General features: G+C 64.4%; 4 protein-coding genes across 13 annotated transcripts in view; 2 read left to right on the forward strand and 2 right to left on the reverse strand.

Moving 5' to 3' along the window:
* Positions 1-5,993, reverse strand: part of TNKS1BP1 (tankyrase 1 binding protein 1) — a 9,130-nt gene extending 3,137 nt beyond the window's left edge. For 2 of the 8 annotated variants that reach the window (XM_033515271.1, XM_015631910.3), the window contains exons 1-7: positions 5,678-5,992; positions 5,385-5,517; positions 4,770-4,905; positions 4,017-4,641; positions 3,257-3,329; positions 1,248-2,489; positions 12-991 (exon numbers count right to left, since the gene is read on the reverse strand). In XM_033515271.1, coding sequence (XP_033371162.1) covers positions 12-991; positions 1,248-2,489; positions 3,257-3,329; positions 4,017-4,641; positions 4,770-4,863 — 3,014 coding nt within the window. In that variant the 5' untranslated portion in view covers positions 4,864-4,905; positions 5,385-5,517; positions 5,678-5,992. Of the gene's footprint in view, positions 1-5; positions 992-1,247; positions 2,490-3,256; positions 3,330-4,016; positions 4,642-4,769; positions 4,906-5,384; positions 5,518-5,677 lie in introns of those variants that run through there. The other 6 variants (XM_033515273.1, XM_033515270.1, XM_033515272.1 and 3 more) reach the window with 6 other exon arrangements.
* A 776-nt stretch (positions 5,994-6,769) lies between these two features.
* Positions 6,770-13,178, reverse strand: SSRP1 (structure specific recognition protein 1). 3 transcript variants are annotated; one of them, XM_015632378.1, is made up of 18 exons: positions 13,110-13,178; positions 12,473-12,631; positions 12,088-12,273; positions 11,817-11,922; positions 11,149-11,339; positions 10,842-11,072; positions 10,649-10,752; positions 10,411-10,539; positions 10,027-10,248; positions 9,871-9,943; positions 9,747-9,755; positions 9,333-9,471; positions 9,193-9,238; positions 8,572-8,695; positions 8,031-8,201; positions 7,706-7,788; positions 7,409-7,589; positions 6,770-7,164 (listed from the first exon to the last, which is right to left on the reverse strand). In XM_015632378.1, exons 2-18 carry the CDS (start codon positions 12,524-12,526, stop codon positions 7,096-7,098), a joined length of 2,118 nt encoding a protein of 705 aa, XP_015487864.1. In that variant the 5' UTR covers positions 12,527-12,631; positions 13,110-13,178; the 3' UTR covers positions 6,770-7,095. The 3 variants fall into 3 exon arrangements, with proteins under 3 accessions (XP_015487864.1, XP_033371166.1, XP_033371167.1); XM_033515275.1 differs by lacking the exon at positions 13,110-13,178 and adding an exon at positions 13,014-13,029; XM_033515276.1 differs by lacking the exons at positions 9,747-9,755; positions 13,110-13,178 and having other exon boundaries at positions 12,473-12,526.
* Positions 13,179-13,927: 749 nt separating this feature from the next.
* On the forward strand, positions 13,928-18,150 carry P2RX3 (purinergic receptor P2X 3). Its single transcript, XM_015629752.3, has 12 exons — positions 13,928-14,226; positions 15,006-15,141; positions 15,224-15,295; positions 15,367-15,433; positions 15,826-15,919; positions 16,001-16,078; positions 16,261-16,402; positions 16,922-17,052; positions 17,148-17,241; positions 17,318-17,383; positions 17,563-17,640; positions 17,749-18,150. Exons 1-12 carry the CDS (start codon positions 14,087-14,089, stop codon positions 17,869-17,871), a joined length of 1,221 nt encoding a protein of 406 aa, XP_015485238.1. The 5' UTR covers positions 13,928-14,086; the 3' UTR covers positions 17,872-18,150.
* Positions 18,151-20,640: 2,490 nt separating this feature from the next.
* On the forward strand, positions 20,641-22,095 carry APLNR (apelin receptor). Its single transcript, XM_015629741.3, has one exon. The coding sequence runs from the start codon at positions 20,745-20,747 to the stop codon at positions 21,858-21,860; it is 1,116 nt and encodes a 371-aa protein (XP_015485227.1). The 5' UTR covers positions 20,641-20,744; the 3' UTR covers positions 21,861-22,095.
* Positions 22,096-25,279: the final 3,184 nt, after the last annotated feature.

Here is a 25,279-nt window from a genome sequence, read left to right on the forward strand (position 1 = left end):
CCCAGGCTGGCCTGCTGGGGCTGAATTCCTGGTCCTGACTTTCCAAATCCCTGGCACTGGATCTGTCACCCCAGGCTGGCCTGCTGGGGCTGAACTCCTGGTCCTGGCTCTCCATGTCCTTGATGCTTGATCTGTCATCCCAGGCTGGCCTGCTGGGGCTGAATTCCCGGTCCTGGCTCTCCATGTCCTTGGTGCTGTATCTGTCACCCCAGGCCGGCCTGCTGGGGCTGAACCCCTGGTCCTGGCTCTCTGTGCCCCTGGTGCTGGAAGTGCCATCCCAGGCTGGCCTGCTGGGGCTGAATTCCCGGTCCTGGCTCTCCATGTCTCCGGGGTTATACCTCCTGTCCCAGGCTGGCCGGCTGGGGCTGTGCTCCTTATCTGGGCTCCCAGCATCCCCAGTGCTGGATCTGCCAGCCCAGCCCAGTGTTAAATTCTCATCCTTGTTCCCAGCATCCTGGGTGCTGTATTTCCTGGCCCAATCTGGGGTGAGCTCCCTGTCCTTCATCTCCATGTCCCTGCTGCTGTACCTGCCTGCCCAGGTAGGCTGCCCGGAGTGTGGCTCCTTGTCCAGCTGCCCAACATGTCCTGTGCTGAGGCCACTGCCCCAGCTGGCCTGTCCGGAGCCAAGCTCCTCTGTGCTGCCATAGCCCTGGCCCCACTTGGTTGTGCTGGCACTGAAGTCTGGATCCTGTGGGCAGCTCTTCCCAGTGCCAAGGGATGGGGACCAGTCACTGCAGCCCAGTTTTGTGTCCCCCATCAGCTCCGTTGCTCTGTAGTCACCACTCCAGCTCTCCTGGGCAGTGCTGTCCTTGTTGCTGTGGGTGCTGTCCCAGCTGGATTTGGTCCCAAATTCCTGCTCCTGCTTAGTCTCAACAGGCCAGTCTCTCTCCCTGGACACACCTGGGTGGCTCCAGTCAAAGGTGCTGTCCTGGCGAGGGTGGCCAATGCCAAACTCACTGCACAGGTCCTTCCGTGACCAGCCTAGCAGGTTCTGGTGCAAAAAAGGGGAGAGGAGTTAGAGGGGGGAAAGAGGTTAGAAAGGGGAGAGGAGGGAAACACCTTGGGGACACAGCACAGTGGGGCCCACCCCAAGGGGGAGGCAGAACCCATCACCTGCCCACAGTCCTGCTCAGCCTCCACACACCCACCCACCCACCTGCCCATCCCGTCCCATCCCATGGCTCAGTGGAGGGCAAGAGGAGGAGCCCAGGCCACACCGACCATACAGAGCCCCCCACCCCCCTCACCTCTGGAGAGCCGTGGACCCCGGGTGATGCCAACAGCTCTGTCAGCCAGCCTGGGTCGGCGTGGGGGTCAGGGTCCTGCGAGGGTCCTTCAGCCTGGCCTGGGCCCCCGGGACCCTGCAGGCTCTTGGGGCCATCACCTGCCCAGGCTGAGTCAGCTGGAGCAGCTGGATCTGAGGGGGCTGGATCCAGGGGGGCAGCTGTGGTGAGGCTGGGCTGGGTGGAAGACTCAGGCTCAGCTGGGTCCTGTCCAGGCTTTGTCATGTGAAGTGGGGAGTGGGGCATGGGAGCATCCTGCTCTGCCTCTCTTTCCTCCTCCTCCTCCTCTGCTGAGCCCTCAGCCTCTCGCTGGGCCACGGGACCCCCTGGGCATGGAGCCCCCTCTGCCTGCTGGCTGTCAGGCCCTTCAGACCTGCTGTCCTTTGGAGGGCTGGGGGCCACAGCCTCTGCATCTGACTCCCCCTCTTCAGAGAGCCCTGAGTCAGGTGTCTCCCGGATGGGGGAGCGGGGAGGGAAGGCTGGCAAGCGTGCTCCCCACGATGGGAATGTCCATTCAAAGGACTGGGAAAGGCTCCAGGCAGACTCGCTTCCCAGGGAGTGCTCTGACAGGAGGTCTCCAGGCCGGGGCAGGGCACTCAGTGAGCCCCCCAGCTCCCCCAGGCCCTGCCCCGTGGGTGGGGGCCGCAGCACCCCCTCTGAGGAGCGCCGGAGCCCCACATCCCGAGGAGGGGGATTGAAATCAGGACCCTGATAGGACTGTGGGGACACTGCAGAGTCATCAGGTCCCTCTGGGGAGCCTGGGGGACGAGAGGCTTTGGCAAGGGGTGGGCTGGGGGGGCCCAGGTACTCGGCAGCAGCCTCGGGAGAGCCGGGGGGGCAGGTGACTCGTGGGGGCAGTTCAGGAGTGCCAGGGGGACTGGCAGTGCCAGGGGATCCCTCCCCTGGAGTGTGTGGGGAGCCGGGGGAATGGGAGACACTGAGCTGCGGTTTGGTGGCCAAGGGAGCGCCTGGGGCCTGGATGGAAGTGACGGGGACCTCGACTGGAGGCCTAGTGGGGGATTCTGGGGAGCCAGGGGGAAGTGTAGGGGAGTCGGGGGCCAGGAGCTCAGTGGGGGCATCAGGGGAGCCAGGGGCTGGGGCAGAGGGCTCAGCAGGCTGGAAAGGAGCTCCTGGGGCTGGGGCTGGGCAGGTGGGTGGCCTTGGGGAGCCTGGAGGTCCGAGGGCACCCAGCTGTAGAGTAGAAAGCTGTGGAAAAAGCCAGCAGGGGGTCTCAGTCAAGAGAGAGCACCTCCAAACATCATGCATCCCAAGGCCAGCCCCCCAAACCTCTGGAGGGTCCCTCCCTCCAGCCCTGCTCCCCTCTCTGCACCCAGGGCAGGAAGTGCCCATGCTGCGTGCCAGAACCAGGCTGCTCCTGCGTGACTCAGCCAGGGCGGCTCCCGGCACCCCAGCCCTGCTCCCTGCCTGGCCCCCCGCTACCCCCAAAGCGCCTGGACAGATGGAGAGAAGAAATGAAGCAGGAAGAAGTCAGAACTCCCAGCACAGCCCCCTGCCCTGCTTGAGGCTGGCATCCCCGTGCCCAGTACCACTAGGGTTTGCCCCCTTGCTGGGGTGACCTGGTGCCGGTGCCCAGGCTGCCACCCACAGTGTCACTGTGGCCCGGTGTCCCGGTCACGGCCCTGAGTGAACACGGCACGGGGAAAGGGGCTGGCGGTGTGCCCTAGGGGGCCTGCCCTGCCACATACCTGCCAGGTCACCGAACCCCAGCTGGTGACTCACGGCTGCTCCCTGCCCACGCCTGGCAGCGGCGTTGGCACATGCCACCCCCACGCCCCCGGGCCCCACGCCGGGCTCCCGGCTCTCAGCCCCAGGAAGGGGCAGCCAGCACCTCAAGGAGAAAGGAGAGACACGCACCCCGCAGAGAGGGAGCCCCGGAGGAGACAGGAGAGCCCCGAAGGAGAGAGCCCAGGAGTGGAGCCGCCATGGCGCCGGAGGGCGAGGCCAGCACTCACGTCAGGAGGGGATGGTGGCCTCCGGCGTCCATGGGGGTCCCCAGCACAGCTCGGCCCAGCTGGGGGGGAGCTGCTGCAGAGAGAAAAAAGCGAAGGGGGGTAAATCCCACTGTGTGCCTCGGTGCTATTCTCCCACCAGTGATGAGGCACCCCTGCCCCAAACCACCCTTCAAGGACGCAGGGTATAGGGTCAGGCCCTGCCACGGGTGCACAGCCCCTGGCTTGGGCTGCGAGGGGAAGAAGGCAAAGTGGCTCCAGCTCCCCTTCCGGAAAGTTTTCGGTCCTTTGGGAGTGAGTTTCTCACACTCTGGTTCAGAGCAGCCCCCGCCCAGCTCTCCCTGAGGTGCCCGGCTCTTGGGAGCGTGGCCAAGCACTGGCCATGGCCCAGGACATCCTGCAGCTGGGAGCCCCGCCAATCTGACTGCTCCTTGTGCTCCAGCATGGCCCAGCAGGGAAAAAATAGCAAGGCTGGAAAATCAGGAGCATTTCCTGGGGTAGCGACCCCCTGCCTGTTACTCGCAGGGGCTGGCTAAGAGCCCACCCACAGGCAGCTCCTGGCCCGGGACAGCCCATTCTGCGGTCGGCACCGGCTGTCCTGGCCTTCCCACGGAGGTAGCTGGAGGCACTGCAGCTCGGGAGGAACCTGGGCCCCGTGCCGGCGACCAGACCTCAGCTCCGTTACATTCCCAACCCTGAGATGGCTTGGAGTGATACCTGTTCCCACTGCCATTCTTCCCAGCATCAGTCCCTGTGCCCTCACCTCATCTCAGACACAGGGTGTCTATCATCCCCCATTCCCAGCTCGCCTGCCACAGGTCGGGGCATCTGGGGGGCTTCACTGGCAGGGTCTCCATCTGCCTCCTCGCTGGGACGCTTCCGGAAGGCAGAAAAGGTCTTGGAGCCGAAGCGGGAGGAGGGGTCGGTGCAGAAAGGCGAGAGCCAGGCCCGGTCTGGGCTTCCTGGGCCCTCCCTGCTGTCCATCTTGGCCAGGATCTCCTCCACGGTGGTGCCTGGGAACCGCTCCGGCCTGGCAGCCACCGGCACTGGCGTCACCTTGAAGGGCGCCGGGCCCTTGCGCGACGGGGTTGGCAGGGCCAGGGGCACCTCCTCCTCGGCGCCTGTGACCACGGGTGACGAGAGCCCCTTCCCATTGGGGGTCTCGGGCGATCTGACAGTGAAGGAGGGGCGCCGGAGGGGCCCCCCCGTGCCTGCGCTGCTGTAGGGCTGGGGCCCGGCCAGGCGGTTCATCTTCTCGGCCGAGGGCAGCTCGGGCCGGGGGTGCCGCGGGCCCGGCGTGGGGGGTGGCACCGGGGGCTTGGCAGGCACGGCCGGCTTGGGAAGCACGCGGGGCTTGGGCCGCACTGGTGGCTTGGGGCGCACGCTGCCTGCGGAGAGCAAGGGAGGGGGATGGGGTCAGCGGAGTGGTGCTGCCCCCCCACAACTGGGAACAGGCCCCTGGGGGCTGCCCCAGCAATCCCCCTGCTCTGATTCCCCCCAAACCCGGAGTACTGACCTTTATCGGGGCTGCCGGCCAGCCCAGCCCCCGCAGTGCCAGCAGGGGACGTGCAGGGCACGGCGGGGTGCAGGGGCTGCGGCTGGGAGGCCATGGCGATGCAGGGACGTGGGGGGCACGGCGCGGGGGTCAGCCCCTGGGGAGAGAGGGAGAATCGTTTGGGGAGTGCCCCAAGCCTGGGAAAACACAACCACCCTGTGGGGCCCTGTGCCAAGCCCTGTCCAGCTGTGCCAAACGGAGATCACACCGTGGTGCCACCCTTAGGACATCTGCTCCGGATCACCTGAGCCAGCCGGACCCCGGCAGCAGACCCAGACACGGCCCCAACCCTCCCCGTAAGCAGCCGGACCCCACACTACACCCCCTAACGCCGTGGGGCCTCTCCTCTACCTGTCTGACCCTGCGCTAACCTGTCCCAACACACACGTGTCACTCTCACCGGCCTTCGCCAACCCCCCAGCGCCGAGCTGGCCCCCAGTTTGCCCCAGTCCTCATCTCAGCTCCCTGCCCAGGTCACCCCCGGCCCCCCCGAGCCCCCGGCAGCCCGGGAGGCACCGCCCGGTCCCCCGAGACCTTCGGCCAGCCCCTCTCAGCGGCCGCGGGCGACCCACTCACCTTCCCCACATCAGCCTCATGTCGGGGGCGGGCCGGGGACACACGTGGGGGGCGCAGAGCGGGCGGGGAGGAGGGGTTAGTGTCCCCACGGGTCTCACGCTGCTGCCGCCGCCTCTCCCGTGACTCACCGGGGCTGCGGGGACAGGAAAAACCCGCTTGGTGCCTCCTCCCGGCCCTGCCCTCTCTCCCCGCCCTCCCCTCCCCGCCTCGCTCCCTCCGGCCCCACCGGGGTCCACCCTCCCCAAGACCCCCCTCCTCTCGCCTTCCACGGGGGAATCGCCGCCTCAACCCACATCTGGAAACCATCGGGCCCGTTTCCCAACCCGGGATGGCGGCGGGGCCCCGGGATGCGGGTCCGGCCCCCCGGGGTCTTCCGCCAGCACGGCCTAGCCTCGTTGCCACAGCAACGAGGCCTCCGATCGAGTGGCTGAGTAGGCCGCGACCGAGGCCTAGCGCCGTCCCCATGACAACGAAGCCCCCCTCTCAATTCGGGGGTCCCGGGCCCATGTTGCCTGCTGGAGCCGAAGCCACGTGGTCCCCCGGCGGGCGCCAAGAGCCCGGGAGGATCCCGGTTACCCGCAGCCTCATGCTGGCAGAGAGACCCCCACTCACCCTCGACCGGCGCTGCTCATACATATTCATTAGCGCCCCGGCCCCGCCCCCGACAGCGGAGAGGGGGCGGGGCAGAGCGGCGCCGCGTGGCGGGCGGACCATAGAGAGGGGCGGCTGGAGAGTCCTCCAAAATGGGGGTGGGGGACACGCCGGAGACCTCCAGCACCCCCCGAATCACCCTCGGGGGTCGGAACAGCCGAACAGGACCCCCTGAACACCGCATGGAGCACCCTGGTTGCAAATTATCCCATCCCCGAAGTCTTCCAACCGGTCTGCTGCCGGAGGGCCAGTAATGCACATTTAGGTTGCTGTGACAATAGAGCCCCCCCGACCATTTGGGCATCCAGGGTCCCTTGTGCCCACCGAGGACCCCCGGCTTCCGCCCCCGGGAGCTCCTGCTTCCCCGTGGCCCATCCCAGCGGTGCCAGTAAAGGCAGTGGAAGGAGGGGGGAACAGGCAGCCATGGGGTCCCCCCGGGGCTGGTTGCTGACCGGGAATTGGCTGCAATCAACACCGGAGGGGAAACAGGCCTTAATCGGATCAACCCCCTCATGAGGGAGGTAGAAAAACCCCCAAATGGCATCAGGATCGAGCGAGGGGCTGTAATTAGGAGCCCTGATGGCTGAGCAGGGGCTGGGGGCCACTAATGGAGGGTGGGGAGAGAATGAAGTCAGCCCTGGAAGCGGTTCAAGGAGGGGAACAAGCTCCCGGATGGCTGCAGGAAGGAAGGAGGGATGGGGGAGCCAGCCCCACACCCACACAAACACCATCAGTAGGGTTTTTTTTTTATTCAACCCGAGTTGCCATATCAACAGACCCAAAATACAAAAAAACAACACCAAAAAAAAAACATCGAGGGAAGGAAAGAAAAGGAGAGAAACCCAAGTGTTTAGAAAAAATAAATTGATGGGATACAAATGTGCGGGACTGAGGAGCCTCTGGCACCTCCTGCCACCACGGGGTGCTGGGGGACAGGGGAACCTGGCCCTGCTCCCGGGTGGGAGCCACCCAGAGCCTGGGACCCTGGTTCCTGCCATGGGGCTGGCCCGCCCAGTTCTCTCCCGACCTGGGATCCAGCCTGGAGCCTGCTGGGATGGGGCTAATCCGAGCCGGATGCAGAGTCCTCTGAGCTGGGGGGAGGGCTGGCAGCTCCCTCGTCCTCCGAGTCCTGCAGGCAGGGGACAAAGAGGTCAGCAGGGAACAATGAAGGCAGGGCAGAATCCCCACTACAGAGGGAATAGGGTCATGGTGGTGACTTGGGGACACTCCAAGAGGTGTCCCAGTACCACAAACATAAGGTACTACAAGGACCCAGCCTCTCCAGCAGAAACCACCATGATGTTCCCCAAGGAAGAGGGACTGGGACCATCCCAGTTGTTCCCCAGGGACGAGGGACCAGTTGTGACCCCCACCTCCTTCTTGCTCTCTGCAGAGGAGCTCTCATCGCTGGACACAAATTCCTTGCTCTTGAAGCTGTCGCTCATGCCCTTAGCTGGGGACTTGGAGGATGAGGACTTGGAGGTGGTGCCTTTCTTGTCCCCTTTCCCCTTCACCTGCTTCTCCTGTTTCTTCTTCTTCTTCTTTGACCTCTCCCTGCGCAGGCGGGCAGAGAGGAGAAGAGCTGCATTACCTGGCTGGCAGCGCTTTGGCCCAGGGAACAGCCCATTTTGGGGGGCCAAGCCCTGGCAGCCCCTTGCCAGCACGCTCACCCCCTGTGGCTGTCAGCCTTGCTGTATTCCTTCATGGCCTTCTCGTAGTCCCGCCTGGCATCTTCTGCCTTCCGATCCCACTCCTGCAGCCAGAGCACAGGGTCAGCGAGGCTGCCCCTCCTCCTCCACCATCCTCCAGCACCCACATGCACCCCACCCTGCTCCCACTTCTGATCACCAAGCCCACCAGCCCGAGGACGTCCTCAACCCTTCCCAAATCCCCATCTGTGCAGTTCCAGGCTCCCAAGAGCAAGGAAGGGTCTTCCATATCCAGCCTCCCCACCTGTACCAGGCCCAGCTCTGCCCTGGGCCTCCCATCCCTCACCTCCTTCTTCTCCTTGGACATGGCCTTCCAGAGCTCCCCAGCCTTCTTGGACAGATCAGTGATGCTGATGCCAGGGTGGTCTGACTTGATCTTCTCCCGGCTGGCGTTCAGCCAGAGCATGTAGGCCGACATAGGGCGCTTGGGAGCGTTGGGGTCCTTCCCCTTCTTGCTCTGGGAGGTGGAGAACACTCATGGAACCTCAGTGCACCCCTGACCCAACATATCGGGACCAAGCTCTGCTCACTTCTGCAACCCCAGCAATCCAGCTGCAGCCCTGGGAGAGGGGCTGGTGGGTCACAGCTGGGGGTCAGGCTGCTGAACAGCCCAGCAACAACCAGGATAGGCTGGGCATGGGAACATCATGCCCTTGGGAAAGGCTCAGTCTGGACCCATCTAGAGGCAGTGACGCCAGGCCTGGACAACAGCTCTGGTCAGCACACTGGTGAGTGCTGCAGGGGCTGAGGTGAGGCAGCTCAGCTGGGGCTGTGACCCTCCTGATCCCACTCCAGGAGCTGGTCCTGCTCCTACAGCAGCCCCTCACCTCCGGCTGCTTCTTGCGGGGCTTGCGGTCCTTGACGATCTTGGCCTTCTTGGCCGGCTTCTTGTCCTCACGGTCGCTGTCGCCATCACCACTGGAAGAACTGGCTGAGGCATTGCTGTCAAACCTGCATGGGGGCATCAGCCTCAGAGCTGCTCCCAGACACCACAGCCCTGAGGCTTCCCGGGCTGGAGCTGCTCCGCTCCCGTTAACAGCCCTCAAGGGAGCGGCCTTCCACGAACACAGCTCATTGTGTTCTGCTTCCTGGATATTTGGAGCTCTCATGGTGCCAGGGCTCAGCTTCAAGCTCTCCCCACATCTCCCCCCCATCCTCACACCCCTGCCTGGGGTCCTAACCCTCTTCCCAACTGTCCTCTTTCCTGAAAAGTGCAGCCAAGGCCTCCCCAGGAGCCCCTCCAGAACTCTCTCATACTGCCTAATGCCATTACAATGAAGTGAGCCCAGAACTGTCCCAGCTGCCCACCCTTCCCAAATCCAGGGCTGTACAGTCCCAAATCTAGGTGATCCCAGTCATGCTGTGAGCATCTCTCAATGCTCACACAGCCCTAGAACACCACCTTCCTATGGGGCTTTTGGATAGAGACCTGCCTGGCCTCTACTCACTCTTCAGCCACATCATCATCCTCTTCTCCAGGGTTGAAGGACTCGTCTGGAGGAGAAAGCAAGTGCTCAGTACTTTGGGGATCATCACAGGGAGCAGGAGCTGGAGCACCACAGCAGCCCCTCGCAGCCCCAGCCCTCACCTGTCTCCTCTCCAGAGCCATCACTGCTGTCATTGGCATTCTCCTCCCGGATCTTGCCCTCCTCTTTCATCCTCTCCAAGTAGGCATCGTGCTGGTCCTCATCAGAGTCGGCATATTCATCATAGCTCTGCTTCATTCCCTGTGGAGAGATGGGATGAGAGCTGCTCCCTGTGTCTCTGGAACACAGCCCTGGGTGAGCACGGCCCTGGGCATGCACAGGGCAGGGGACAGACATGGCTATGTCCCCTCCTTCCCCCCTCAGGGCCCTGGAGAGAGGGGCAGAGCAATTATGGGGGTTAGGGGGCCCTCTCACACCACGCTGGGGTTACTGGGTTAGTCAGAGACCACCACAGCCATGCACAGGAAACCTGCACCAGGAGGAGGAGGACAAAGAGGAAGGGATATCGCACGGACCTTTTTCCTCTACAAGGGCAAGGAGAGAAAAGAGAGGTGAAAAAAGGAGGGAAAAGCAGACAGACTGTGGGAGAAGGCAGTGCTAGCACCAGTGGGTGCGAGCCCTGCCCCACATGGCTGATACCTCCTTCAGCCCCCGGTTCTTGATGTTCAGCTTCTTGGCATTGACGAAGTCGAAGAGCTTCCCGTACTCCTCCCTGTGGAAGAGGGCACGGTCAGGCCAGGGGTGCTGGGGAGCTCTGGTGGGCACAGCCAGGCTGGCCCCACAGCCCACACCCACCTCTCGATGCTGCTGAAGGTGTACTGGGTGCCCTGCTTGGTCTCGATCTCAAAGTCGAAGGAGCGGGTGGTGGTGGTGCCTCGGGCAAAGTTGACGAAGGAGATCTCATCAAAGCGGATGTGCACGGGGGGCTTGTGAACGTAGATGAAGCCCCTCTCCAGTGGGTACAGCAGCCCTGAACTGGCCTTGTAGGAGCAGGTGATGCACTGGGCTCCGGAGTGTCTGCAGGACAAACACTGCTATCCATGGGGACAAACACCCTCCCCATGCACAGCCCTGGCAGACAGGCCCTGCTTCCCAGCACGAATCACACAGGGAGCCCCTTCCCCTACCTGGCCATGGGAATGAGGTGAAAAGAAAGGGACTGGCCCTGTAATCACTCACCCCTGGAAATTTCCAGGCACGGTGATCTTGCGGTTCACCAGTGCCTTCATCACCCGGCTGACCATCTCGTAGAGGGACCCTGACATGTTCTTGGTGAGCCGCCCCTCAAAGCGCTTCTCCACCTCCTCCCTGTGTGGAGGGAAGGAGGGCAGAGGTGAGAACTGAGTCTGGGGGGTAAGTACCTCCCTCAGGATCCAGGGAGAGGTCTGGGAAGCGGTGTGGCATCAGGAGAGCTCACTCATTCATGTTGAGGGTCAGGGAGATATCCTCATCCTTGGAGAAGAGCAGGATCAGGAAGTGGTAGCGGGTCTGGCCTTGCTTTATCGGGGGGTCCAGGCTGATCTGGAAAGAGAAGAGGAGGTGAAGACACAAAACCCTCCTGAACCACCCCTAATACCCTTCCAGGGGAGGGCTGAGCCATTCCCACTCACCACGAAGAACATCTGGCGCTGGTCCTTGTGCGGGAGCAGGAAGAGGCGCAGCACGGTGGTGTAGGGGATCTTGTAGTCGAAGGTCTTGCCGTGCAGGTGCAGGAAGGTGGGGTAGATGCGGATGTCGTAGCGCCCGCGTGGCGTCAGGCACTGCAGTTCCCGGAAGATGCAGATGGCATCACCGGTGGCCTGGATCACATCTGCCTTGGACAGCACGTTCTGGGCGAAGGCCTACGAGGGAAGAGGTCAGAAAGGTCCCAAAGGGTCCCTCGCTGCTGGCCCCCACCCCCCTGCCAGCCCCACGCACCTCCACGGGGTCCACACCGTCCTCCTGGGTGGGTGGCACGTAGAACCGGACCTCCATGAGCGAGACCTCAGCGTCATCGTTCTGGTGGAACTCCAGCGTCACCTCATTCTTGCCCGTGGTGCACTGGGACACGTTGCTGAGCGGGATCTCGAACACCGGCTGCTCCCCGATGTCGAAGGACAGCAGCTGCCCTGTGGGGACATCACAGACAGCTCACAGCTGTGCCCCACAAACCCCATCTCCAGATACAGTCTCGCTCGTCTCCAAAATCCAGCAGTGCCTCTGTTCTCAGATGCTCTCTGCATTCCCACCCTCCAAAATCTCCAGGCTTTCTCCCTTCCAGCTGCATCCATGGAAATTGGCACTGATCAGAAACACACAAAAAGGAGCTGTCTGACGCCATGTGTCCTTGTGCTGGAGGCACATCCACCAGCTCCCCTGACTCCCTTAAGAACGGCAGCTCTGCCACACAGGTGCAGATTTCACACCAAGCACAGAGCCCTGGGATTCAGGGCCCTCCTGCTCTCTCCTGAGATGGCAAATGTCCTCACTGTCCTTGAGGACATCCCTAGGAAGCAGCTGCTCCTAAGGGAATGGCTGGGGGAGCAGAACAACCACACTGGTAGGAACATCACACCCCATGGCCTCAGGCTGCCATTGAAACTCACCTCCAAACCTCACTGTGCCCCAGTTCCAGCCCTTCACACACAGATCCTTCTCCATGAGCTCCAGGCAATAGTGGGCCTTGAAGAAATCTGAGAGCTTGTCAAATTCCTGGGTTGGGTAAGAACGAGGGAAGACTATCAGGAACCACCAGTGCCCAGAGCCCCAAGTGAGACACAGTCCCTGGGCATGGAGATGCAGGGGACAGAGCTGTTCTGGGGCTGGCAGGGAGCACAGCTGGATCCAGGAGAGTGGGAGCAGGGAACAGGGACTCACCGACTCCCGGAACCCATCATACTTGTAGACGTGGCCGTTCTTGGTGAGCAGCTTGAGGCCGTGCCCCAGCGCCACGCGCCGCCACACGCCCTCGGCCAGTTCTGAGGCCTGGATGTTGTCCACCTTCCCTGTCTTGCTGTTCTTGAAGATGACACCCTGCCGGCTCAGTCGCAGCCGCCCATCATTCTGTGGGAGAGCTGGGCATGAGGGGACTCCTTCCCACGGAGCCACCATGGCCCTTTTGGGTGCAGCCCTCCAGCAGCAGCACCACCAAGCAGCCACAGCTTCATCCCCCACACTCTCCTCATCATACAGCATTTGCTCCCACATCCACACCCCAACCCTGGAAGTCTCCCTGGGGCCATTCCCATGTCCCCTCGCTTACCATGGACCCCTTCACCTCCTGGTAGATCTCGTTGAACTCCAGCGTATCGGCCATGGCGGCTGCGGGGTGCGGGAGGGGACAGGGACGAGCTCAGGGAGGGTTCAGCAGCCCCCTCAGCCTGGCATGCCCGGGGCAGGGCAGAGGAGTCAGTCCCGGCAGCTGCGAGAGAACAGCGGGTGAGCTGGGCTCCTGACCCTCCCCAGCGCTCCCAAAACCAAACCTCACCCCCCTAGACTGCTCCCACCCCCAGCCCCGGCCGCAGCCTCTCGCGGTGGCACCGGACTCACCGATGGGGGCGAGGCCCGGCCCCTCTCGCCCCCTTCCCCAGATGTGCCGCGGCCCCAGAGCCACCCCTTCCTGCACCACTCGGCCACCGCTGTGTCATCGCACCTCTCGAATCCCCCACCCCTGCTCTTCCCCTCCCTCTCCGCACCTCAAACCAGCCACAGCACCCGCAAATTCTTTCCGGGCCTCAGCTCCCAAGCGCCGCCCGGGCCTCCCCCCAACCCCAGGCCTGCCCCCTCGCCCCGAGCCTACTCACATCTCAGGCCTGTTCCCCCATCCCAGCCCGGCCTCCCCTGACTCCGGCTTCTCCCCCGCGAGATTCAAACACCCCCCATCCCCCGGGCAAACCCACCCGGCCCCTCCGCGGCGCCGCCGCCGCCGCTTTTCCCGCCTGCGCAGCGCGAACCGCGCGGAGCCGCCGCCACCGCCGCCGGAAGTCGCGCGGACTTCCGCCATGGTGCCGGTCCGCGCGGGCGCCCCCTGGCGACGGGGCGGGGCCGTGCCGCGCTCGCCGCCGCACCGCGGGCGGCACCGCAGCGCTCCGGACGACCTCGCCCACAGAGGCGGTGGGGGCGGGGCTAGAGCGGTCGAGACCCCGCCCCCCGGCCCGCCGCTCTGCCCCGCCCAGAACCATAGAGAGTAGGGGGGCGGCACCCTATTGGCTAGCGCGGGACGAGCCCCGTGACGTCACCTCGTGTGCGGACCACCCCCCCCCCCCCCAAACCCGGGGTGCCCCAAAGTGTTGGAACTGGACAAAGGGCCGGCCCAGAGCGGGGCACCCCCGAAAGCACACGCAGGGGACACCCTCCTCCTGCTCCCCTGAGGGGGTGTCCCCCACAAACCAGGCGTCCCCAGTCTGGGGCGCGTCCCCCACGTGCACCCCAACGCGGGGCTCCCCGGTCTCAGAATGGATCCCACATTTGGGGCTCCCCACTTCAGGGACCCCCGGAAAGGACGGCGGCTGCACCCCTCCATCCCCCCAGGAAGGGGGGGCGACCCCTCCCGTCCCCCCGGGCCGTGCCCCCGCCCCCGGCCCCCGCCCTGCCCCCGCCTTCGCCCGCCCGCCCGCACCGCCCCCGCTGCCCGCACCCCTGCGGGTGCTGCCCACACCCTGCCGGTACCCGCACTCTGTCCGTGCCCCTCCGGTACCCCTGCCGGTACCCGCGCCCGCGCCCTGCCCTGCCCGCATCCCCGCTCACTGCCCGCATCTCTGCCCTGCCCTTCCCGCATCACCCTCCGTTCCCGCAGCCCTGCCTGCCGCTGCCCTGCCCGCAGCCCTGCCCGCAGCCCTGCCCGTAACCCCGTCGCCGGCCGCCTCCCGCGCTGCCCATGTCCCTCCTGCGCTCCCGCACCCGCTGGGTGAGCGACTTCTTCTCCTACGAGACCACCAAGTCGGTGGTGGTGAAGAGCTGGGTGGTGGGAGTCGTCAACCGCGGCGTCCAGCTCCTCATCCTCGCCTACTTCGTCGGGTGAGCCCCCCTGGCAGCCGCCGGGACAACCCCCGGGCACCTCTGGGACACCCTGGCCCGGGACATCCCTCGGGACACCGCCGAACCCTCTTCCCGGCACCGCGGCAGCGCGGTGACTCCCACTTGCTGCTGGAGGTGACACCGGGGGGTGACAAGGGTGATGGAGGATGACGGCGTGTGGCAGCGGGGTCACAGCGAGGGGACACCCGGGCGGCGGTGTGGGGTGAGGGGGTGGCCAGGCCAGGAGTAGGGGGTGATGGAGCAGAGGAGGGACGGGAGAGCGGGTGACAAAATGTGTCAGTGCTGGGAATTCAGGTGTGCCGGAGCAGGTGACACGATGGGGATAGCCAGGAGACTGTGCCGCTTGACAAGGCGGGACAGAAGATGTCGGTGCGGGTGACACAAGGGGGACAGCCGGAGAGCGTGCCGATGCAGTTGACAGGAGGGTGGCAGCGCAGGTGACATGATGGGGACAGCAAGGTGTCGTGACGGGTGACACAAGGGGGACAGCCAGGAGGGCATCTCGGGTGGATGACGGGAAGGGGACAGTGCGGGTGACACCCGAGAAGCCGCTCGGCCCCAGGGGATGACAGAAGGGGGTCCCTGTGCCCGACTGCTCCCGGGGGGCGACGGCAGCCACCGGCGGAGGGATGTCAAGCGGCTGTCGGGGACGGGCAGCCGCTGGTGCTGACAGCTCCGGGCAGCTCCGGGGGGTGCCGGGAGGTGCCGGTGGTGTCCGGGGGTGGCTGTCCCCAGCGTCACCCACGGTGCTGTCCCAGCTGGGTGTTCCTCCATGAGAAAGCGTACCAGGTGCGGGACACCGCCATCGAGTCCTCCGTGGTCACCAAGGTGAAGGGCGTGGGGCGCTACGCGGGGCAGGTGATGGACACGGCCGACTACGTCACGCCCCCCCAGGTAAGGACCAGGGACCGGAGGGGTCGCTGAGGGGCGCGGGGCCACCCCCCCGGACGGGTCGTGTGACAGCGATGTCCCTCAGGGCACCTCGGTGTTCGTGGTGGTCACCAAGCAGATCCGGACCGAGGACCAGGCGCAGGGCGTGTGCCCGGAGGTGCGGGGGGGCAGGGGGCGCTCGGGGGGACCCCTCGATGAGCCCCCCGTCCGCTGACCCCCGCCCCGCAGAGCGAAGCCGCGTTCCACTGCTCGGCGGACCGGGATTGCCGGGAGATGAACCCGGGCACGAGCAACGGTGAGGGGACCCCGGTGGGAACGGGGGCTGGGGGGGCCTGGAGGGACCGGGCGGAGCCACCACGGGCAGGAGGGACCTTTGGTGGGCTCAGGGAACTGGGGGTCCCGGGGTTCTGATGCGGCAGCTGGAGGTCTGGAGGGAGCCGGGGATCAGGGTCCCAAGGGTGCCGACGGCGGTCCGGGGGTCCCAGGAGTGATGACGGGAATCTGGGGTCTCAGGGGTGCTCCCGAGGGTGCCGACGGCGGTCCGGGGGTCCCAGGGGTGCTGACGAGGGGTCTGGGCTCTCAGGGGTGCCCCCGGGGGTACTGATGGGAGTACAGGGGTCCCAGGGGTGCTGACAGAGTTCAGGGCTCCGAGGTTCCAGGTGTGCTGACAGGGGTTAGGGGTCCCAGGGATGCTGACAGGGCGCTGCGTCCCCTACAACGCGACCCTGCGCACCTGTGAGATCCAGGGCTGGTGCCCGTCCGAGGTGGACACCGTTGACGTGTAAGTGGGGTCGGGGGGACAGAGGGAGGAGCAGGGGACATGCCCCCTGCCATGTCCCCAGTGTCACCCCCTTTATTCTAGCCCCGTCATGCTGGAAGCTGAGAACTTCACCCTCCTCATCAAGAACAGCATCCGCTTCCCACTCTTTGGCTTTGAGAAGTGAGTGGCACAAGACACGGGGGGACACAGGGGGACATGAGGACAGGGGAATGGGGTAACAGAGGGACAGGGGGACACAGGCACAGGATGGTGGGAGGACACTGGGATGGGGGTCCATGAATCCCAGACTGCTGCCTGATAGCACATCTCTCCATGTCCCCCGCATCCCCCTGTGTCCCCAGGACCAACCTGCCACCCCCTGGCAGTGGGGCGGAGCTGGGCCGGTGTCGCTTCCACCCACAGCTGCAGCCCCTGTGCCCCATCCTGCGCCTGGGGGATGTGGCACGTCTGGCTGGGCAGGACTTCCCTGTGCTGGCTGCCACCGTGAGCGGGGACACAGGGGACACGGGAGGCGGGGAGAATGGGGTGCATGTGGGGACACAGGGATACAAACAGGGATGTAAGGGCATGGGGACATGGGACTTTGGGACACAGACACAGGATGTGGACATGGGGACAAGGGACATGGGATGGTGATGGGGGGGATTTGGGGTGGTGGCATGAGGACATGGACAATGGGGACATGGGTTTTTATAACATGGGGGGATGCAGGGGTGAGGGATGTTGGAAACAAGACAGGATACAGGAGCACAGGACACAGAATGAGGATGTGGGGCTTGACACAGGGACATGGATGTGGGTGCATGGGGTTTGGGATGTGGGACGTGGGATGTACAAACATGGAGATTTGAGACATGGGGTGCAGGGGGATGTGGAGCTTGGGGAGATGAGACTGTGGGATGTGGGTTCATGGGACATGGAGCCATGGGATGCAGGACTGTGAAACTGCGGACCTGGTGCCATGGGGCCAGGGTCCGTGGTGCTGATGCAGGGCTGGGGCAGGGGGGGGTGCTGGGGATCAAGATCGGGTGGGTGTGTGACCTGGACCAGGCCTGGGAGCACTGCCTGCCCCGCTACTCCTTCACCCGCCTGGACAGCCTGGCCCGGACCCCTGCCCCTGGATACAACTTCAGGTATGGCCAGGGCACACATAGAACAGGGGTGTGCACTGCCTGGCATGGCTCCAGTCCCCATGTCCCCACCTCCCCATGTCCCCGTGTCCCCGCAGGCACGCCAGATATTACCGCTGGCCTGACGGCTCCGAGCGCCGCACCCTCATCAAGGCCTTTGGGATCCGCTTTGATGTCCTGGTGTACGGCAGCGTACGTGTGGGGCCGGGGACTCGGGGGGTCGCAGGGGGGTCGGGGTCTCCGGCCAACAAGGGCTCTGCACCCCCAGGCTGGGAAGTTTGGCATCGTCCCCACCCTCATCAACACGGTGGCTGCTTTCACCTCCATTGGTGTGGTGAGTTGTGGGTGTTCTCAGCCCCAGAGTGGGGACAGCTCCCAGGGCAGAAGGGCCAATCCCATGTCCATGGGGCATGGGGACATGGCACAGCTGCAGGGTGACAGTGACCTGGCTCCATGGGGGCCTGAGGGTGCTCCGCAGAGCGGGGCCCCTCACCCCAACGCTGCCGCCCCCAGGGCACGGTGCTGTGCGACATCATCCTGCTCAACTTCCTCAAGGGCGCTGAGCACTACAAGGCCCGCAAGTTCGAGGAGGTCAAACATGGGGTGCTGGGATGCTGGGGGATGGGGACACCTCCAGGGGGCTCGATTTGCCCCCCACGGGTGCAGCGACTCACCCAGTGTCCGTCCCATGCCCCACAGGTGTCAGAGGCTGGTGTGCCCGCCACCCCTGCCAGCCCCACGGCGTGTCCCCCTGGAGCACTGGGGGCCTGCTCCCGGGACAAGCAATCCACCGACTCGGGCACCTTCTCCCTTGGCCTCTAGCCCCGGGGGCCATGGGACAGCCCCCACCTGTCCCCCTCACTGTGGGGCAGCTCACTGGGACCAGTCTCCAGTGTTCCCCCTGTAAGCCCCATCAGCATCTGACCGTCCGCAGCGCCCACCCCGGGTTGTCCCAGTACATCCCAGTGTCCCCAGTGCCCACATGGGGTGCCCCAGTCCTGTCCCTTGCCCCCAGGGTGCACCCCCAGCACCTCCCTGTGCTCACCACCCCACACCGAGGGGCTGCGCTCCCCTCCACCCCCAATAAACCCGTGGCTCGCAGCACCCACTCGTGTCCAGCCTTGGGGGGGCCGCGGGGCGGTCTTGGGGAGGCTGACGGGCAGAGTTGGGGTGCGGGAGCAAAGGGAAGAGGGGTCAGGGTGCTGTCCCTGGGAAGGGGGACGCTGCAGGGGGAGCTGCCGACAGGAGGAGCGCTGTGCCCACAGCGCTGCCCGTGGAAGAGGGCACAGAGGGACAGGAGTTGTGCCCTAGGGCTGTCACTTCCTCGATCGGATGTGAGTAACTCTGCTGGATTCAGAGGAAGCCTCCTGATCCCTCCTCGTGCAGGGTCAAGCGCTGCCCTTCCTGCTCGAAGTGGGGGTCTGGCTCCTCATCCCATCCCGTGGGGGCTCCCACCCCAATCCCCCTGCAGAGCCAGTGGGGATGCCGTGAGGCCTGGCTGATTCCCAACGGGAGCTGCTGGTGCCAAGTCCCAGGAATGACGAACGAGGGTCCCAGAGCCCCTCGCTGGTGCCCAGGGCAGACCCCGCCCCGCAGGGGGAGCGGCTCCTGCCCTCCCCCCACTGCAGATAGCGGGGCTCCTTATCAGCCCCACGGATTCCTTATCAGCCAGCCTTGGCCACCCACCCACCCACCACCCCTGGCCACCACAAACCCAGCCTGGGGGGTTCCTTCCCCAGCGCTGAGACTAATGGGACCCCCTGGGTGGCACCGAGGCCGAGCCACCCCAGCTTCCAGGACAGCGAGGGGGTGACTGGGACACTCAACCCGCAGTTTTTGGAAAGGGAAGAGATTGGAAACGGATTCATGTGTGGTGGCTGGAAAGGGATACTTGTGCTGTGTTCCAATTAGGACAGAGATAGCTGGCATTGTTATTAATAGCCATTAATAGAACTGCTCATTAGCAGTCCTGCTCATTAGCGGGGCTCCGGCCAGGGCGAGAGCAGCCCAGGGAGCCTCGCCGCGATCCCGGGGGGCTCATTAGCAGTACTGGTGTTTCCCCGTTAATGCTGTTAATTAGCAGAAAGGCTCGAGTGTCTGCACTGGGCACTGGGGGGGTTCCGGCCCTTCGTCATTCCAACTTGGGATTTGAACCGGAACTGGGCACTCTCGCAGTTCTGCCACCAGTTGGAGCAGTTTTGGGGTTTAATACCTCTCTCCCCACAAGCCGGCTGTCCCGGCACCGAGATACGGGATCATTCCTTATCTCCAGCCTGATTAAGCCCTGGTTTGCTCTCCTGGCTGATGCTGAAGCTCTGGGTGTCTGGTTCGGTGCTGCTGTGCCCCCACCTCTGAGGCCCCCTAACCTGCACCCCATTGACCAGCCTCTTTACCCCCTACACCACTCTGTCTCATTTTGGAGATCCCTGTGAGCTCTCGCCCCCTATTTCAGCCACTGAATTCCCCACACAACCCCTCCTTTACGCCTCTTTGCTGGTAGAAGGGCTCCACTGAGCTGGCGGAGGGTCCCGGGGGGCTCTGTGCCCCCCTCCAGTCTCTGTTGCCGCACTCGGGTGTTAAACCTGCCCCTCCCCACAGCCTGTCCCATGCTGAATCCCCCCTTCAGCCCCAGCCCGGACCCCGCTGCGTGTCCCAGGGGACTTGGGGCTCTTCAGATCTCACTCTGCAAAGTCCTGCTTGCTTCTTTGGTTCTTTTCCCCAGAGCTGGAATTGTGAGAGTTCAGTCCCAATGGCACAACCCCAGACCACGGCCCCACCACCGCGGGGGGCTTCCCTCCCCCTCCCCCCAATATTTATTTGTGGGGTGGGGGGAAGTTTGTTCTTTCTTGGCTCAGCGCTGCCGCGTCCGGCTCCATGAGCAACCCGCGGAGCTGGGATACACCGAGAGGCTCCGGTGGCAGCCGGTCCTGCCACAGCTGCTTCCCTAAAATGGTCTTTTTACAGCGTGGGGGGTCCCAGAACCACCCTCCCCGCCCAGGATTTTTGTTAAATGTATAAATCTCCTCGGCATGTTGTGCTCAAAGCGGGGACCCCGCGGAGCCACCACTGTGTGCACAGTGAGGCAAAGCTGGGAGCAAAACGGAGACCCCCAAGTGCCAAATGCAAAATGCCAAATGCACACCCTCCCCCGCCACCAGTGCGACCCCCCCAGTGTGACACCACCCCCCCACTGCGACACCCCCATCGCTGCCAAGTGCCCGATGTGACACTGCCCATGCGAAATGCAGTCCCGATGTGTGACACCCCGATGTGTGACACCCCGGCGCTGAATGCGGCGCCCTGAGGTGAAACCCCAAATGTTGCCTGGAGCCCCCCCGTTCCCGAGCTCCCCAGCGCTGCCGCCCTGACCCCAGCACCGCACGCCACCGTGGTGGGCGACCAAACCCCCCGGGCGTGGCGGGGCCGGGGTTATCTCGGGGGTTGACAGGCGGGTGAGAGCTCGGTAAAACCCCCCGGGCAGGAGCCAGATGGAGGTGGGGGGAGCTGTGAAGTTTCCCACGGGGGCGCCCCCCGGCCCTGCCTCCTGCCCGGTCCTGTCCGTCCCCTCCGGGAGGAGGGCTGGCAGGAGGAGGAGGAGGAAGGGGAGGTAACGCGGTGGGATTCGCAGGCTGCTCAGGGGCCGGAGGAGCGGGTGAGCCCGGGATGAGCTGAGCGGAGCGGAGCCCAGCGCCGGGATGGAGGAGGCGACGGACGCCTACACCTACGGCTTCGACAACGATACGGACTGCGAGTACACGGAGTGGGGCCCCTCGCTGGCCCTACTTCCCACCATCTACCTGCTGGTCTTCCTGCTGGGCACCACCGGCAACGGGCTGGTGCTCTGGACCGTCTTCAAGGGCGGCCGTGACCGCCGGCGCTCGGCCGACACCTTCATCGCTAACCTGGCCGTGGCCGACCTCACCTTCGTGGTCACCCTGCCCCTCTGGGCCGCCTACGCCTGGCTGGGCTACCACTGGCCCTTCGGCACGGCCGCCTGCAAGGTCAGCAGCTACCTGGTGTTCGTCAACATGTACGCCAGCGTCTTCTGCCTGACCGGCCTCAGCTTCGACCGCTACCTGGCCATCGTCCGGCCGCTGGCCACCGCCAAGCTGCGCTCGCGGGTCAGCGGGCTGGTGGCCACCGTGGCCCTGTGGCTGCTGGCGGCCCTGCTGGCCCTGCCCGCCCTGGTGCTGCGGCGGGCGGCCGCCCTCGGCGGGGACACCAAGATCACCTGCTACATGGACTACGGGGACCTGGCGGCGCAGGGGACTGAGGGCGCCTGGGAGGTGGGGCTGGGGCTCTCCTCCACCGCCCTGGGTTTCGTGGCTCCCTTCGCCGTGATGCTGACCTGCTACTTCTTCATCGCCCGCACCGTGGCCACTCATTTCCGCCGGGAGCGGGCCGAGGGGCCCCGCAAACGCAAGCGCCTCCTCACCATCATCACGGTGCTGGTGGCTGCCTTCGGGGGCTGCTGGCTGCCCTTCCACCTGGTCAAGACCCTGTATGTGCTGATGGACCTGGAGGTGCTACCCTGGTCCTGCACCCTCCACACCTTCCTCAACAACCTCCATCCCTACTGCACCGGCATCGCCTACATCAACAGCTGCCTCAACCCCTTCCTCTACGCCTTCTTCGACCCCCGCTTCCGCCACGCCTGCGCTGCCCTCCTCTGCTGCCGGACCCCCGGCCCCGGTCCTGAGCGCTCCGCCAGCTACTCCTCGGGGCACAGCCACCCCCCCGGTGGCAAGGGGGGCCCCGGCCCGGGAGGCAAGCTGGACCCCGCCACCCAGGAGACCCTCTTCCGTGCCTGAGCCCCTCCCGGACCACCCCCGGCGCCCCCCGAGCTGGTCTACTCGGGGGGACCCCCCCCCATCCGCCTCGCCCCAAAGCCTGGCTTGCTTTGGGGATCCGCCGCTGGAAAGCCCTGCTCGCGGGAAGGGGAAACTGAGGCACAGCCGGGGAGGAGCCCCTGGGGGGCTCAGGCAGGGGCGGCTTCCCCGGCATCCCCAGGGCTTTGTGTTTTATTACAAATAAATGAATTTTGTTTAAAAAAAGAGCAGGGTGTGCTCAGTTCCCTCGGGGGCCGGGGGGATGTGGTGGGAGGGAGGATGGGGGGGGGTGGGGGTACGGCTGGGTTTTAGGGCATCTGTGAGCGAGGGTGCAGTGTGTGTGGGGGGGTGTGTGTGTGCACTATTGGGGGGTCTCCGCCTGGGACAGATTCTCCTGGACTCTTCCTCAGCAACACTTTAGGAAGTGCAGGAAAACCTCCATCCCAACCCTTCGGAGCACTGCAGCACCGGGATGGGGGTATTTGACCCCGTGGGGTGGACACCTGCCTGCCCCAGCCCCCCAGCTGTGATTGTATCAGGCAGCAGCACTGTCCCACCAAATCCCATTTTGGGGCTTTTATCCTTATCTGAGGCTGGGATGAGCCCCGCGTGACTCACCTGGGCGTGAAAACAGGACCTGGTGCTGTGAAACACCCAGACCTGAGGGATGGGGACATGGGACCCCCCAGGTGTGGATGGGGACAAGGGACCCTCTGGGTATGAAGAGGGACACAGGACCCTCTGGACGCTGATGGGGGCTTTGGGCACCGGGCAGGACCCCAGCTCACCCCAACCAGGATTTGGATGAGCCACCAAATGGCTCCTGTCCCATTTCCCCCCCACCCCAGCCCCCGCTGCTTCCTGAGGCTCTGCTCGAAATAAATCTTCCCCCTATTTGCTATTTACATCCTTCATTTATCGGTGATGAACTATCCTGTCTCCTCAGCCTTTGTTCTCTCTTGGAAAGGATGCGGGATCATTACTGGGTTCCTTGGGATGCTTCCCGTCGGGGGAGCTGCCTCCGCCTTCCTGCCGGCCCCACCGTGTTTGGGGGCCACTGCCTGAGGTCTCCCTGTGTGGGGACAGTCCTTTGTCCAGAGAAAGGGAGTGGAAGGGGTGGCCAGGGGGCTGGGGACTGCACAATCCCCCACCTGGAGGGGTGAGACCCTCCTTGAGGGTTTTGGGGAGTTTCCAGATGGATCTGATTTGGTCTAAGGGCTGGAGGAGCTTGAGGAATGGGAATGTTGCATCCAGGGACACATCCCAAATTCTGTTTACATTCCAGTGCCATCCAGGCTCCCTCAGCCTGGAGAGACCCCTGGATAACTCTCATCCATCTGTCAATCCAGCTGTCCATCCATCAGTCCAACAGTCTCATCCATCCATCCATCCATCCATCCATCCATCCATGCATCCATCCACCCACGGGCTAATGGTTTTGGGGTTACAGGGGCAGTGCTGGGTTGATGGTTGGACTTGATCTTAAAGGTCTCTTCCAACCTTGATGATTCTATGATTTTTTCCCTTCTCTCCCTCCCTTTGCCCATCCCTCCATCCCACCATCCTCCTTTCCCTCCCTCTCTCCATCTCTCCCTCTCTCTCTCCATCCCTCCACCACCCCCAAATACCCCAACACTATGGGGGTGTCGGCTTTGCTGCTTCCCCCCCGTCCGGCTCAGCCGCCGGGCGCGGAAACGGCCGCAGGCGCCCGGCCAGCGGAGACGGAGCTGCAGACTTTCTATCCGCGTCTTGGAGATTTCCCTTTCCCTTCCAGGAGGGAAATGTTTAGCTGAGGAGTCTCTGGGGAGATATGCAGGGACGCTCCAGAAAATAACAAGGCCGGGGCTGGGGGTGGGGGCAGCAGGGCCGGACCACCCGTCGGAAGAAGATAAGGAAGGTGTTGCCTTCCTGAGAGGGGATGGGGAGCATCCTTGGGAAGGACGGCTGGGGAGTGGGGGCTGGGTGTGATCCTCAGGGAGCCTGGGGACACTCAAACCCCGTAATGTGATGCCCTGAGGATGCTGCAGTTCCCGGGGGGTACGTCCATGGGTCCCCAAACCGTGGTGGCAGGAATGTGACACTGGGAAAACAGATTATTCTGCACAGGGAGTAAAAGTGGGCTTTGGGGAGGATGGATACACCAGGGACAGGAGACAAGGATGGGGACAGGGGTACAGCTCCCCTCCCCCCCCCGCTTTTCCAAGTTGCCAAACGGGATGTTCATCCCCTCCAACCTCCCCCGCCTCGCATCCCGCCCGGGGGTGCCGAAATAATCTGGTGGTGCTAAGGATGTCGCCGGGCGTCCCCTTTGAAGTGGCCTCCGTGTTTACAGCCCGGCTCGGGCTCCTTCACACCTCCCGCCCCAAGGCAAACGGGGTGGGGGGGGGGAACCATGTAGGTGGGGGGGCTGCAGCTCCCGTTTGTGCCGGGAAAACTCGGATTTGCCAAAGCCGCGGGAAAGCTTTGGCACCACACCCAGGGCTCAGAAACTTTTGTCACTGTGGGGCGGGAGCGGTGGTCGTCGGTGATGGCATTTCGGGGGGGTCCCTGCCTCGGTGTGTTCCCACCGTGCCAAGCCCTGGGTGACCCACCCGACACCCCTTGGGGGGCCGGTCCAATCTCCCCCATCCGCCCCATTGTGAGGGGACCCTCCACCCACCAAGGTCTGGTGGGCCCTGTGTGACCCTGCAGGACTGAGGAAGGGACAGAGAGAGAAAAAGGGATGGAAAAGTTGGGGGGCAGTTTGGGTGGGTGGGGGAGGTTTGGGATGGGAGATGGGATTGGATGGATGGATGGATGGAAGGATGGATGGATGGATGGATGGATGGATGGATGGATGGATGGATGGCTGGATGTACGGACATGCAGGGCAATGCCAGGGTTTGGGGGTGCCCCGGGAGCCGATGTCCATCCTCTGCTCCCATCGCTCCCCCGGAGCTGCCGGCGCGGCCGGACGCAGCACAGCTGCTGCCCGACCTCTGGGCTCTGGCCAGGCGGGACCGGCCCCGCGTCCCCCCGCCCGCCGGAGGGGGTCCCGGCGAGGGGGGGACGCGGAGGTGACCCGGCAGTCACAGCTGGGCCCCACAGGGGCCGGGAGATGCTGCCGGAGGAATAACAGGAAGCGCTGGAGAGAAAAGCACGGCTGATGCCTTCTGCAGGCTGTGGGACATCGCCTGTGCCCCCTGCACGCAGACGGGTGCCTGTCACACACATGTCCCTGTCACACACACACCGTGTCCCCCCGCCACACGCGTGTCCCGGCCCCGGCTGCGCTGACACTCTTTATTGTCGAGGTTTGGCGCTGAAAAAGTGCCCCGTGGTACAAAACCCGCGGTTACAAAACGTACAAAGAGCGGGGTTGGGGGAGAAGAGAAAAAGAAAAAGAAAAAGAAAAAGAAAAA

Source organism: Parus major, chromosome 5 (assembly GCF_001522545.3).
Source record: "Parus major isolate Abel chromosome 5, Parus_major1.1, whole genome shotgun sequence".
Classification (NCBI taxonomy): Eukaryota; Metazoa; Chordata; class Aves; order Passeriformes; family Paridae; genus Parus; species Parus major.

Bases quoted from the DNA above. Each gene is read 5' to 3' on its own strand.
- SSRP1 (XM_015632378.1), bottom strand. From the start codon at position 12,526: ATGGCCGATACGCTGGAGTTCAACGAGATCTACCAGGAGGTGAAGGGG. The intron at 11,340-11,816 runs GTGAGTTTCAAT...ATGTCCCCACAG, and splicing joins GGGCACAGTGAGGTTTGGAG to GGCAGCTGCTGTCCTTCGAC. The intron at 8,696-9,192 runs GTGAGTAGAGGC...GCCCCCATGCAG, and splicing joins GATGATGATGTGGCTGAAGA to GTTTGACAGCAATGCCTCAG.
- APLNR (XM_015629741.3), top strand. From the start codon at position 20,745: ATGGAGGAGGCGACGGACGCCTACACCTACGGCTTCGACAACGATACG.
- P2RX3 (XM_015629752.3), top strand. From the start codon at position 14,087: ATGTCCCTCCTGCGCTCCCGCACCCGCTGGGTGAGCGACTTCTTCTCC. The intron at 15,434-15,825 runs GTGAGGGGACCC...TAGGGGTCCCAG, and splicing joins GAACCCGGGCACGAGCAACG to GGATGCTGACAGGGCGCTGC. The intron at 17,053-17,147 runs GTATGGCCAGGG...GTGTCCCCGCAG, and splicing joins GCCCCTGGATACAACTTCAG to GCACGCCAGATATTACCGCT.